At 33.8% G+C, this 14,829-nt stretch overlaps 2 protein-coding genes across 3 annotated transcripts; both read left to right on the top strand.

Moving 5' to 3' along the window:
• Positions 1-1,116: 1,116 nt before the first annotated feature.
• LOC121173713 (serine/threonine-protein phosphatase 7 long form homolog) lies at positions 1,117-2,714 on the top strand. The gene is made up of 6 exons (XM_041010416.1): positions 1,117-1,375; positions 1,472-1,739; positions 1,847-1,931; positions 2,009-2,056; positions 2,132-2,413; positions 2,499-2,714. Exons 1-6 carry the CDS (start codon positions 1,117-1,119, stop codon positions 2,712-2,714), a joined length of 1,158 nt encoding a protein of 385 aa, XP_040866350.1.
• A 3,156-nt stretch (positions 2,715-5,870) lies between these two features.
• LOC100781973 (probable cyclic nucleotide-gated ion channel 20, chloroplastic) lies at positions 5,871-14,742 on the top strand. 2 transcript variants are annotated; one of them, XM_003548269.4, is made up of 13 exons: positions 5,871-6,242; positions 7,093-7,605; positions 8,441-8,632; positions 8,748-8,846; positions 9,609-9,746; positions 10,030-10,272; positions 10,618-10,878; positions 11,054-11,199; positions 11,307-11,384; positions 12,320-12,449; positions 12,810-13,056; positions 13,194-13,356; positions 14,173-14,742. In XM_003548269.4, the coding sequence occupies exons 2-13, from the start codon at positions 7,108-7,110 to the stop codon at positions 14,276-14,278; spliced, it is 2,301 nt and encodes a 766-aa protein (XP_003548317.1). In that variant the 5' UTR covers positions 5,871-6,242; positions 7,093-7,107; the 3' UTR covers positions 14,279-14,742. The 2 variants fall into 2 exon arrangements, with proteins under 2 accessions (XP_003548317.1, XP_025981948.1); XM_026126163.2 differs by lacking the exon at positions 5,871-6,242 and having other exon boundaries at positions 7,326-7,444.
• Positions 14,743-14,829: the final 87 nt, after the last annotated feature.

Here is a 14,829-nt window from a genome sequence, read left to right as displayed (position 1 = left end):
TAATGTTATTATGCGTATTTAAAAAAGAAAGGCATATTATTATTATATATAAAAATATATATATACGTGTTCTTATATTATTTTCTGAAATTTGTGAAATTGAGGAAAAAAATATATATATTTTCTGAAAGTTGAGAAAAAAAATCCTCAATGTGAAGAAATTATTTTTTATTATATATATATGCTTATTGAAATTATTGAAATTGACAAAATATATATATATATATTCTGAAAATGAAGAAAAAAAATTCTGATTGTGTAAAAATTAATTTATATATATATATATATATATATATATATATATATATATATATATATTGAAATTGCTGAAATTGACAAAATATATATATATTTTTTCTGAAAATGAAGAAAAAAATTCTGAATGTGTAAAAATTAATTTTTATATATATATATATATATATATATATATATATATATTGAAATTGCTGAAATTGACAAAATATATATATATATTTTCTGAAAATGAAGAAAAAAAATTCTGAATGTGTAAAAATTAATTTTTATTATATATATATATATATATATATATATATATATATTGAAATTGTTGAAATTGACAAAAAATATATATATATTTTCTGAAAATGAAGAAAAAAAATTTCTCAATGTGTAGAAATTATTTTTTTGAAATTGTTGAAATGGAGAAAAAAATATATATATATTTTCTGAAAATTAAGTAAAAAAATTCCTCACTCAATGTGAAGAAAATTTAAATTATGTGTTTGTTTGTAAAATTTTAATTACGTGCTCCTTTTTAAAATTTAAATTACGTGCTCGTTTCTAAAATTTAAGTTACGCGTACGTACTTAACTTTATTTATTATTTATGATATGTGTGACTATTAATTTTTTTTTCTTTCTATACAGGAGTTTTAAAATGGCTAGTTCGTCATCTTCTCATCATTATGACGTGGCATCTGGACCATTAGAGGATGATTTATTGTGGATGCAAAAAAATCATGTATCCCAACATATTTGGAATGGTGCTAATGATAGGACATTAAAAATTCGACGAGCCACACCACTATACAATCATAGAGAAGCACCGCCCGAAGAAATTATTCCTCTATTACAAATTTCGGGTTTGTACCCGATAATGAAATTGGCGCAGCTCAAAGTGAATGGAGCATTGGTGAATGCTTTTATTGAAAGGTGGAGGCCAGAAACGCATACATTTCATTTGAAGTGTGGAGAGGCAACTATTACACTTCAAGATGTTTCTGTGCTACTTGGTATTCCTGTGGATGGAAGACCATTAATTGGAAATACAAATATTGATGGGTTTGAATTGTTTCATGAATTATTGGGTGTCATGCTTGACGATGCTGCAATTGATGGGAACTCAATTAAATTGAGTTAGTTGTCTTCTCATTTTGCAAATATTCATGATTTTACAGGCAACCAAGAAGGCCTTGAAAGATTTGCTCGTGCTTGGATCTTACGATTCATAGGTGGGGTAATGTTTGTTGACAAAAGCAGCAAACGGGTGCATTTGAAATATTTGCAGTTTCTGAGAGACCTTAGAGAGTGCAGTAGTTATGCATGGGGAGCTGCTGTTTTGGGTAACCTTTATAGAGAGATGTGCATCGCAACAGACTATAATGCTAAATCAATAGGCGGTTTCACTCTCTTGATTCAATTATGGGCATGGGAACGATGCCCAACATTAGCCCCCTCAGTTATTCCTCCACAACAACAAAACGCGCCACTTGGTTACAGGTATACTTTCCTTTACTATTTTGAATTCATTATTAATAAACATGTTTGGTTGATGTTAATCATTATTCTATGTAACATTTTATTTTGTTATTTAATTTTTTGTCAAGATGGTTGGGAGGTGAATTGCATCACATAGGCAATGACAATTTAATTGAGTTTCGTCGTAAATTAGATGTCATGAAACGTGACGAGGTAACAATTTTGATGTTTGTTTATTAAATGATGTTGTATTTCTTAATTAATTTATTAAATTTAACTTTTATATGCAGTTTGTATGGGTCCCTTATGCTGGACATGTGGAAATGAACTTGAGTCAAGTTTGTTTTTTTGGGTCTGTATTATGGACATGTATCATACCACTTATTTGTTTTCAAAAAGTGGAATGGCACCAGCCGGATAGAGTCATGAGACAATTTGGAATGCAACAACCTATTCCGGGACCAGTAATGCAACCCAACAACATACATGACTTGACATTAAAGGGAAAGGAAGGAAAAAATTGGATGCGACTAATGCAACCCGCGCTTAATGAATGGAATAGTCGCTATGAAAGGAGAGTAGAGCAGACGCCGCCACAAACAGGGACCCTCGGTCTGAACTCTGAATATATGAGGTGGTACAGGCGTAAAACAAAAGTGTATGTGGACCCAAAACATGCAAGAAGAGGACTATTGGTATACATTGTCCATTATAATTTAGAAAAGAATGTTGCGCTTATTTAAGATTATTTTAATAACTATTCATTTATTTTCTATGCAGGGTGAAATCGCCGAAACACTACATTTTATGGTGTCGCCTGTTGGGAGAAGGGTTTCTACTTTTGACGATTTACTGCCATGTATCGAGAAGATCACTCTTTTGTCTGAGGAAGAGGATAGGATACTTGAGGCACATGAAGATGCTCCCCTTCTCAGCCACAATTTGAACATCAACAGTTTAATATACTACGGCAAAGTGTGGAGACTCGAGGCTTAGCGCGACGTCGGGAAACTGTTGATGCAGCAACATATAGTTTGCCTCCGATGCCAGAACGACAACATGGAATGTATTACACACCGCCGGCATTCACCCAAGAACCGTCTCAGATGCCGCCGATGTATTCATACCCACATGATTTTCAACCAGGGTATAGTTTTGCAGGCATATTTGGGTCCTCTCCTTCTTCAACGGAAACTCCTTCATTTACCCAAAGTGGTCAAGTATCGACCCCAAATGCCCCACTTGCTGGTCCGTGGAATGTACCTGGAGATATACCCGACATGGACGACTTATTAGGGGTCGATTTACGTCATGATTTCTTTGTCGAGGCTGACCAAGTGGATGAAAGGGCGAATCCTAGAAGAAGAAATCCTGATAGAGCAGCTAGAAATTGGGACCGGCCATGTGGAACTTCGTCGCGGCATCACAGACATAGTGATGATTGATTAATAATGAGTTTACATTTTTTCCGCATGGTTTAACATTTTCATGTACCTTGTATTATTTTTTTCCATGTGTTTCATATTGTCTTCTACTTTGTATGATTTTATTTCATGTTAATTTAATATTATTGTCACTTCAACGTTTCAATTTATTGTGCAATGCTTTTAAAATAAATAAAAATAAATAACCATAATGTTAATGACACATAAATCAAAAGTGATCTCTTACGTAATTTAATGGCCAAATCAAAAAAGAATTGACCAAATCAAGAAGCATTTTAAAACATTTTAGGATTTCAAAATGTATTTTAGGTGAAAATGTATTTTATTGAAAATGTACTTATATATACTTCAAAAAGAGAGAATAATAAAATATAAAAAAATAACAAATAATACTAATAATAAAAATGAAAAAAATTTAAATTTTTGATAAACAAATTAAAAAATATACAATTTAGAGTGTATAAAAAATAATCTTATTGAAATTTTGGGTTGGGGGAATATAAAAAAATAACAAATAATACAAATAGCAAAAATGAAACAAAATTTAAATTTTTGATAAACAATATAAAAAATATAGAATTTTCGGGGGGGGGGGGTGTGGGAAGAGGTTGGGGGGTGTAAGAAGAAGAGGCTGGGGGTGTGGGAAGGGGCTGGGGGGTGTGAGAAGAAGAGGCTGGGGGGTGTGGGAAGGGGCTGGGGGGTGTGAGAAGAAGAGGCTGGGGGGGGGTGTGGGAAGGGGCTGGGGGGTGTGGGGGGGGCAGGCGCCTGGTCCCTAGGCGCCTAGGGTCGCGCCTGACCCCTGGGCGCTACCGGTCGCGCCTGACCCCTGGGCGCTACCCGTCGCGCCTGGTGCAGGGGCGCTACCTCCCTGTGCCACGTGTCGCGTGCACAGTGGAGGCGCCGGGGTGGGGGGCGCTTTGCAATAAAAAAAGTGACCCCCTCCGGAAATAATTTCAAAAGAGCCCCTTTTTGATAAATAATTTCTAAAAGGGGTCCCTTTTGGTGTTTTTGCCGAAGAAAACCCCCAAAGCCAATTTAAGAATAACAGAGCAAAAAAATTTATTCTGGACTTTTGACCCATTAAATTTGGTACTTACTATATACACTCCCTTTCCTATTTTTTTTCCAAAACTACCCTAGGAAATACACACATGGTGCGTTGCCTACCCCCACCCCCACCTCCCAAACCCAAATCAAGTCTAGTTGACATCCAATTTTTTCACCGATTTACCCTCCATTGCTCCCTCCCAAAGTCTATATGTTTCACCACTTTCATCTATTTTTGTGTTGTTCTTGATTCTCAATGGTCCAAGTTTAGATCCCCAAATTCTAGAGCCTTCTAAATTTGAAACCCTAGCACGGCATGGTGGTTTTGGGCAATGACCATCAAATGCACCTCGTAGACCAATGTTGGCAACTTCTCATTCTAACTCAACGCCAATCCCACGAGGAGCTTGAGTTGATCGCCAAGAGCTAGAACCGTGACCAAATCATAGAGCATTCTAGTAATTTGGTGGAGCGTGCAACGACAATGATGTCGAGGCAAACCATGTAACACCGATGAAGGAGAATTGGCAGATTGCCGATGAAAACAAAGAGCACTTCAAAGATAGTGAAATTGAAGAGGACGATGGATCCTCCTATGGTGGCAAGGACGAAGAAGGCGGAGAACCACATGTTGCGGCAAAGGAAGGCGATGAAGTTGTAGTAGTTGACGAGGACAAGGAAAAACACGTAGTTTGATATGGATGACAAAAATGACATCATTCAAGTTGCATCTTCAAATGTAGAGGTATAGGGGGTGTATGTTTTTGCTGGAAGAGAGATAAACCAAAAGAATAGAGATGAGTGAAGTGTATTTTGCTGGGTAGTTTAGGAAAGAAAAAAGAAAATGGGGCACATTAGAAAATAGGGGAGGAGTAGATAGCAAGAGCATTAGATTTTTATAGCCCAAATTCTCCATCTTCCAAAAAAATAATTACAACAAAATAAAACAAAAAGATGGTTTGTTGATAGTTGAAAGTCGTTATTGAATTATAATCTATTAAAGTAGTTGATAAATATAAAATAATAAATAATTAAATATCAATATTTTAATTAAAATTTGGAAAAATATATTTTATTTTGGAAAAGAGTTAATCTTGATTAGTATATATTAAAAAATTTACAAAAATCGCGAAATGAATTGCTTCATATTAAATGTTAATACCATAATGTCATATTTAAATTTTATATCTATTTCTCTTTTAATAAAATAGACTACCACCATTCCGCTACATTACTCAACATACGAATAGACAAACTGTACATAAAAAAAAAAGAATAGAGAAACTGAACTGTTGCTTTTTGTTGTTACCTAGGTTCGTGTCTTCTGTTATACTTTCCTCAACTAGGTTCCTGCCTTCTTCTTTTGTACTTTTCCCGAAGAGAACCAAAGAAGTAAGTTCCACGAAAAATAGAAAGTGTTTAATCTTAGCTTATACTACTAAGTATTATGAGCATGATTTTTTTTTTTTACGCAAATACTACTATTCAATAAGAATTCACCCTAATATTTTAAAAAAAGAATTCACCCTAATGCGCATTATATTAATAAATAAAATAAAATAATCTCGTAATAGCGTGAATTTCTTTTATGTACTCGTGTATTTATACTAATATTGTAGTAATATATAAATTCAAGTGAAATAAATAGAAAACAAAAATTGAAAAAGAAAGGTCCTTTATATGTTTTTATGCCGTAACGAACACTTCAACTCTCTGACAAATCATTTCAACAACCAATATACTTGCAATCCAATTCCATTTCCAACTCCAACTTTCTTTCAAATTCATCTTCACACACAGTTCAAATCACAACAGGCATTTTCACTCTTACAGCTCTCAGTTTGCTATTTGCCTCTATTCCTTTCTCATCTTGTTCTTAAAAGTGAACTTACCCTTTGGTGAGAATCTCCTCTCCAGTGCCCCTATGATGAAGAAGCTCTAAAAAATGCAATCTTTTACTTAATTTGATGCATAATAGCTGGTGGGGGGTTTTGAGTTTTGACTCTTCACTGGGAAACCCGCTTTCCAACAGGTTGCTGAATTCTGTGTTGTTGTTTTTCTTGATTATTGCTTAATCAGTGCCTTTATAGCATGTTGACCTCGTTAAATCGTGCTAGAATTCTTCCACTGATTCCAAAGCTAGTTGCTATTTCTGAATGCTTTATGATGCACTAAGGTGTGTATGCTAATTTTTTGGAATGCATGTGGGAGAAGGAAAAATGGGTTGAAGGGTATCTTTTATGTTTTGCATTTATTAACTCTCCCATAGAAACTAGAGTTTGGATGGTTCATGCATCTCAATGATCTTGTACTATAGGTTTTGGTAAATGGTTCTCTAATTGGTTTCTTTCAATCTCCAGAGGATTTTAGATAGGAGAATTCATTACTTTTTTTCTTGAATGATATACAAGTTTCTTTTCTAGTGAGTATGGGGGAGATCCTAACTTCATAACTATATTTCACTATTTGTTTTGGTAAGTTGTAAAATTAGAATAACTACCCCTTTTAATCATTGTATGATTACAAATCCTCATTACCTTATTGCTGTTTTATAGTTCTGAAATGTTAGAACTTAGAAGTTGTCATCTGGAAAATAAATTGCAGCCAATTGAGATTTGGTTAAGAATCAATGTGGACTATAAGTGCAAGGAAAAGATAATACTGGTACCCTTATGCAAATTCAATCTGGCTGTGTTACTGCTGTATAGTATTTGGCTTTTTTCATACTGCACTAAATCACCAATCACTTTCTAGTTACTATTTTATAATTTATATTATCCTTTTTCACATGTCAAGTTAAATTGCAGTATTTGATTTAAATTGCTGATATGATACAGAAACATATGTATTGGATTTTTTGCTAAATTCGTGAAAAAATGCAGAATTATCAAGGAAGCATGGCTAATTTAGAAAATGACAAGCTGCCGATGCTGTCAGATATAGATGCACAACCATATGATGAACCCTTGGACTCTAAATTCAAAAGGACAGTAACCAGGACACATAGCGCATCAGTTTCTATTTCTATGAGTTCCTTGGAGTCATATGAGAAAGAAACTAGCCTTGTAGGACATACTGGTCCACTTCAGAGCAAGAGGAAAACACCCTTTATGCAGATGAGTGGTCCATTGTATGCTACCACTGGAACTGGAAATCTTCTGCAGAAGCATATTGTATCAGGAAACAAAGCAAAGGAAAGAACAACAGATAATTTTGCTACACACCATGACACAGGTTCAAATTACTGGAATAACGACTATGATAGAAAAAATGAACACTTACTAAAGTCTGGGCAACTGGGAATGTGCAATGATCCTTATTGTACTACTTGCCCTACTTACTTCAACGCTTCTCAGCAGAGAAATCCAAAACCTTCAACTAGATGGGATCCAAAGGTTTCTGTCCTTCATCCTAAAATAGACTATAACTTCAATTTCCTTCAATAATTTAGTGCATAGACAAACATTTTACTTTAGATTTGTGTTTTAATTTTATATACCTTTATTCTGACGAAGATCAGGAATTCACTATGCTATCATAATAATTTGTAGATATTTGGTTGAATTGCACTTATACAATTTTTAAGCAGGCTATTGGTAGTTGGCCTGTAATAAAACATGTCTTTGTTAGGAAGAAAAAGATGGGTCCAGGAACTAGCAAGAACCAAATTAATGTAACACACGAGTTGGTTTAACAATTAGTTTAAGTTAGAAGTTTTGGTCAGGGTTAGGGGCAGTTGATATTTGTATGAGGATAACAGATTAAGGGATCTGGTTGTTCAACAGTGTAATTTACTAATTTGTAGTGACTTACTCTGACTATAGGTCTATTAATAGTAGTATTAAGAACTATCATATGATTCTTATACCCTTTAATCTGGGTACATTACAAGAAACCACTCTCTTAATCCTCAAGATTTTCCTTATCACTGTACTGTTAACAAAATTCTTATTTTCAAGTTGTATCAATGCACATTGTTTTTCTACTGTTCAAACTATTACTATTGTTGTTATCCTTGTTCACTTTGAGGGGCAATCAAAGTATTGTCAATTGAATACTTTTAGCTGTCTCATTATTTATCTGATACTCGTTTTCTAAAATCTACTCCAAGCTTTACTGTATCTTTATCTTTAATCTTATTGTAACATTTTCCATTTCTTTTTGTAGACATTTGTCTTTAACATTTACTTTCTCATAACCAAGCCTACTTTTTTTATATTTTGAATGCAGTTCCATAATGCTCTTTATGGGGATGCCAAGAGTTTTGTCAGAAAACTTCTTTCTTTCTGCTATTCGTATGTTCCTGGAGTTATGAACCCTCATGCTAAAGTTGTACAAAAATGGAACAAATGTTTGGCCATTTTTTGCTTGATTGCTATTTTTGTGGACCCACTATTTTTCTTCTTACTCTATGTGGAGAAGGTATGATTATTTTCCTGTCATTTAAATAGAAAATATTGCAAGTTCTAGTCACTCATCTTTCCCTTTTACTATTTGCAAATATTTACTCTTCACTTTTCCTGTTAATTATATGCAGGATAATAAATGTATTGTTATCAACTGGCCTTTGACAACAGCACTTGTTTTATTTAGATGCGTGAATGATTTTGTTTATTTCCTTAACATTCTTCTCCAGGTAACTTCTCATTAACTACCTTCACCTTAACTCCTCCTTCCCCCTGCTTTTAATTTGTGCAAATCCTTATACTCATGGAATGATACCTTATTATTCTTTTGAAAACTATAGTCAAGATCTGTCCTTGATTCCATGTTTCTATTGATCTATGTTCTTAGTTTTTTGAAGGTAAATATTCTGATGCATGTATTTCGGAAGAGATTTCTAGTTCCATTATAACAGGCTTTAGTTTCATATAAGCCAAAGCAAAGGAAGTTCATTCCGTTCAAATAGAATGTTACTATCCCATTCAGAAAGTATGTCTAACATCATGTTTAGTTACCCATCCTTAATTTCACTTAACCTCACTCCATTTAAGACAATTATTCCATATAAGCTATCAGATATATAGGTTTTTCCTCCATTTTACAAATCCAAGATTCAGAAAGTATGCATGGTTTTGTGAATTTATATATTATTTGCTGATAAATAAACCATACAGTGTTAAGTGTCAATTAACTTATATATATTATGCTGGATGAAAATATAAAAATTGAAATGATTAATATACACAAATGATAAATAGACTGGACTATATCCTTATTGATAGTGTTAAGTACTCGTGTGTGTCTTGCTTTGTTGTTGCTTATTAGTTAAGTTCAACAGGAAAAACAAAGAAAAAGAGAACTGTCCTGAATCTTTAATACGATTATGTTTTTAGTCTAATTGCTGCCTTTTCATAATTTAAAGCTTAAATAACTCTATGAAGTGTCCTGTTTACAGTTTAGGTTAGCTTATGTTTCTCGTGAATCGAGGGTGGTTGGTGCTGGAGATTTGGTTGACCATCCAAAGAAGATTGCTCTTCATTACCTAAAGGGTTATTTCCTTATTGACTTATTTGTTGTATTTCCTCTTCCTCAGGTAAATTTCTTCCTGTTTCTGGTGATCATTAGATTTGAAAATAAATGTTTCTTGTCATCTAAACTTATCATGCATGATCAAGTTTGGAGTTAACCAAAATGGTTTCTCCATTCTCTATGTCATTCCGAGGAGTCATTTGTCTGTGGATATTAGCATATGCTTCACAGCAAGTATATGTTGCAGTGCTAGGAAAGGGTTTTCATTCTGTAAAATAAGATAAAGCGACTATGAGCTTGTGTACTCACCAAACTCCTTTTCATGACGTGTAGTGAAATATGTGCAGATAATGATATTGTTTGTCCTACCAAATTCCTTGGAGGGAGCAAATTATGCCAAGAATCTTCTGCGTGCAGCAATCTTAGTGCAATATATCCCCAAGTTGTTCAGGTTTCTGCCACTGCTAATTGGCCAATCTCCAATGGGATTCATATTTGAGTCAGCCTGGGCAAATTTCGTCATAAACCTTCTCATTTTTGTGCTTGCTAGTCATGTTGTTGGCTCTTGCTGGTACCTCTTCGGTCTTCAGGTGAGGGATATAATATAGCATTGAACTTTTTTTAAAAAAAAAAATCTAATTTTATCCTCCCCATATATGATAATGTCCAGTAAATTCTCAGCTTCCATAGTTGAATGCATATAATAATAAGTAATATAATATGCAACAAGATTTACAGGCTACATGAAGTGCATCGTCAATATGATATCCTTCTAATTGTTATTGCAATATTGGAAATGAAATTCAACTAAAATATAATATGTTTCCTTCGATGCTTGAAAGATGAGTGGTTCAGTTAGAATCAGGAATTTAATTTAGTCAATCAAAGTTAACACTCAATATACTTTCTCCTTTTCTTCCTCTTCCCTCTTCCAGAGGGTTAATCAGTGTTTGCGGGATGCCTGCCATAGTTCTAATATACCTGAATGCATGAAGTTCATTGATTGTGGACGTGGCCATGGAAACAATCAGCCTGGCTTAAGATCAGATCAGTGGATCAACAATACCCAAGCTGTCGCTTGTTTGGATCCCTCTCCTGATGGTTTCTCTTACGGAATTTATGAGAATGCTGTACCACTTACTATAGAAACTAATGTTGTCAAGAAATACGTGTATTCTCTTTTTTGGGGATTCCAGGTTTGCATCTCTCTCTCTTTCTTTCTCTTCCTTCTGTAGCAACTATATAAAAGTGGAACTCCTTGCTATTATGTCATAGAAACTCTGATTTGTACTAACACTTCTAAATACTAAAGCAGCCACATGAATGATTTGATATCTCTAACAGTTATGTTCTGGATGATCTCTGATACAGCAAATCAGTACTCTAGCTGGTAATCTAGAACCTAGCTATTTTGTGTGGGAAGTCCTTTTTACTATGGCCATCATAGGAATGGGACTCTTGCTTTTTGCAATTCTTATTGGAAACATACAGAACTTTCTGCAGGCTCTTGGACGGAGGTAGAACTTAACTAATGATGCAAGTTTTTATTAAACTTTGATAGTCTAGTTCTAATGATTTTATTGTTGCAACATGCTTGATATGTTTTCTTTTATCTCTTTTACAGGAAGCTGGAAATGCAACTTAGAGGCCGGGATGTTGAGCAATGGATGAGCCATCGGCGCTTACCAGAAGATCTAAGAAGGTATAAAATTTTCTCATTTTTTTATGAATTATGTCAGCATTGCCAAAAAGTGTATTTGTCAATTTCTTGATTTAAGTCACTGGTTGTTACTCTGCCCCTCTCTCAGAACTCCATTTATTGCAAATGTAAACGTTTCTGTTGCACATAAGCAGTTTACTTTTCCAGGAAACGAATGTTGTTTCACCTGACAAAACTAAGTTAGCAAATTCTAAAAACTTCTTTTAGATTTTAAAGAGAGGCAAAGGAAATTTGAAATTTCTTCTTGCATCTGTTTAAATCTGTCCTTAATGTGTTTATTAAATATGATTAATCACCTTGTACATTATAATCCTGCAGAATATGTAAAATAACTGTTCTGAACATGTTATTGGGCATCTTGTTGAATCAGATTTAGACAATCAATCACTATAACATATAATAAGAGAGCTTGGTTTATAAATTATACCATATGCTAACTTTGACATGGATGTCACCGCAAAATTTTGATGTGTAATAATTTTCCTGTTCCATGTATCATGCATAATAAATTATTAATTTTTTTTTAAAATTCTATTAATGTCTTATTACGAATAATTCAAAATTTGAATTCATTTATATCTTATTGACCGAATGAATTCATTAACATCTGATTACTCAAGTCAAAATTATAAATTATTACAAACAATTTAAAATTTAAATCTTCATTAATATATTTCTGACGGAAATAATTTGTTAATATAATACATAATTCAATTTTTTAAATATTAAATTCTTTTTTTAATATAACTGCATTGCATGAATGTTAATCTATGAGGAGCAACTAACTTTCCTATAATATTACATGTCTATAGGCCTTAATGCTTAGAAAACTACTTTCATTTTAATTTAGGTATCATGAAACTTGAAATTATGGATCATCTGGTGTGCAGCTAATAGATAATATGTCTGTGATGTAGGAGAGTAAGACGGGCTGAACGATACAATTGGGCTGCAACAAGGGGGGTGAATGAAGAAATGCTTATGGAGAATTTGCCAGAAGATCTCCAGAGAGACATAAGACGTCATCTCTTCAAATTTGTTAAGAAAGTATGCACTAGAATACCTATGGCATAAATGAGTAATAATTACACTAAGTTATCATGCTTACTCTTTAAGTGGATTGTGATTTTGAGGTTTCAATGTAAGGCTAGCTTCAGAATCTCAGACACTGATTTATTTAAAATTTAGTTTTCATTAGGTCTCTACTGGTAAGTTGCTAGGTTTGGACAAAAGTTTAAATTGAAAGGGAAAATTTTTATCCATCTTCATCATGAAACTAAAACCCTGATACACCAAAAGCCAAAGCATGTCAAACACCCCTGAAAGTTCTTCATAATGATGATTTAATTTGCTTTTATAATTTGTAACAATTTGTGTTCATAATATGAGGATCTGAATTATCTGTAGATTCGGCTTTTTGCTCTGATGGATGAACCTATCTTAGATGCCATTTGTGAGAGACTAAGACAAAAGACATACATCAAAGGAAGTAAAATTCTAAGTCAGGGTGGTCTAGTAGAGAAGATGGTATTCGTGGTGCGTGGCAAATTGGAAAGCATTGGAGAAGATGGAACTAGAATTCCTCTATCTGAAGGGGATTCTTGTGGTGAAGAGCTTCTGACATGGTATCTTGAACATTCTTCAGTTAGCACAGGTATATCAATACTTGAAGCAACGGCAAAATGCCTGTTAATATTTTAAAGTAGACCAGAAGGAGTTGCAATAATCAACAACCTGGTCTGTGCAAAAAATAAGAAACAACATCGTTCAGCAATTTGATCTCTCCTGCAGATGGTAGAAAAGTAAGACTTCCAGGACAGAGATTGGTTAGCAACAGGACAGTAAGGTGCTTAACAAATGTGGAGTCATTTTCACTCTCTGCTTCAGACATTGAAGAAGTTACAATCCTTTTCACAAGATTCTTGCGGAGTCCATGCGTTCAAGGAGCCCTAAGGTAAATTAATCCCTTGTCTTCTTGTATCTGTCTGGTTTATGGTTCAGGTTATTCTTCTTGACATTTTATAACGTATAAAAATGAAAATAAACAACCCAGTTATAATTCTTGCACTTAATTTATACTCGTAAATGCCTCGCGCTTAACATGTTAGTCCTATTATAACTTTTCTAAATATTCTCTGATTTTGCCTTGGAATCAGTGAGGGGTTTGTGGCATTAAGTTTATGCTATTGTTAATTTGTTATTATGGTTGACCATATGTCTTCCATGAAGGGTGCTGTTCCATTATGTTTCTTTTTTGTGTACACAGCTTAATTCCCAATGGTTTGTTGACATTATAGCCCATCCATTTCAATCATGTTGATAAATTGTTGAGATATGGTACAACATCTGGGTATCTTTCACCTCACTTGGAGAGAGGAGGAGGTGGAAGAATTCCCTTGGCTTAATAAATATGTAGCTGACTTCAATAACCTTTTAGTACTTATTTGTTTTCATTTTGGTCCTCTTAAATTGTTTTCTTGTTTTGGTACTAAAAAAAATTGTTTCACAAAGATTGGAAAACAGGCCTTATGTTTCCTAAATAATACAAATTAAAATGAAAATCTTCTAATATAAATGGGATTTATATAAAAAGTTTACAATTTTGTAAGGACTGAAACAGTAACATCAAGGACTAAAAAGAAAAAAATTCATTTAAACCACATGTAGCTAGTAACAACTAACAACTTTGCAAATTTTCAATCATAGAAAGCTCAATTTCTTCTTTCAAATACATGACTTTCTTAATCATTTGATAATTGTGTTACTTTAGGTACGAGTCACCTTATTGGAGATCCCTTGCTGCGACCCGCATTCAAGTTGCTTGGAGATACAGGAAGAAACGTCTAAGTCGTGTTAATTCCTCACCGTCAGATTAAACATTGAGGTCGTGGGTTGCACTTTTAATATTTGATTTGTAGAGTGTTTTTGATCTTCAACCCAATATAAGAGTAGATTCAGTAGGTTGTTACCACATACAAAGGTGTCTATTTTTAATTAAAACAACAAAGGGTAAATTAATTCCACCCCCAAGTTTATTGTGTCTGCACTCAATACCTTGCATTTTGAAAATGAGAAATATCATGGCACATCCCCAATTAAAAGGGTGCATACTGGGAAGCAAATAAAAGTGTGCAAGGAATTATGGGAGTTTGTCAATGCTGTTGATGTTGTCATGACAGCTACAACAGTTAGCATTGAGAGATGATAGGTCAAGCCGTTAATTACTGTTAGTTAGTGGAGAAGATTTTAATAAATGCGAGATAAGGAGGAGAATTAGCCATTCGTTAAGGATTATATTAAAAACTTGAAAGGTTCAATGTTTATTCTTTTAAAAGTCAAACACACTTTACTTACCTGTTTATGAGGTGACTAAATTTACATTTTAGAAAATGAGCCAGTAATAAATGGGGGTGTTGAAAGAGTGTAT

The sequence above is a fragment of the Glycine max genome, chromosome 16 (genome assembly GCF_000004515.6).
Source record: "Glycine max cultivar Williams 82 chromosome 16, Glycine_max_v4.0, whole genome shotgun sequence".
In the NCBI taxonomy this organism is placed as follows: Eukaryota; Viridiplantae; Streptophyta; class Magnoliopsida; order Fabales; family Fabaceae; genus Glycine; species Glycine max.
The sequence above is the reverse complement of the archived record's forward strand: the minus strand, read 5'-3'. Positions and strand labels throughout refer to the sequence as shown.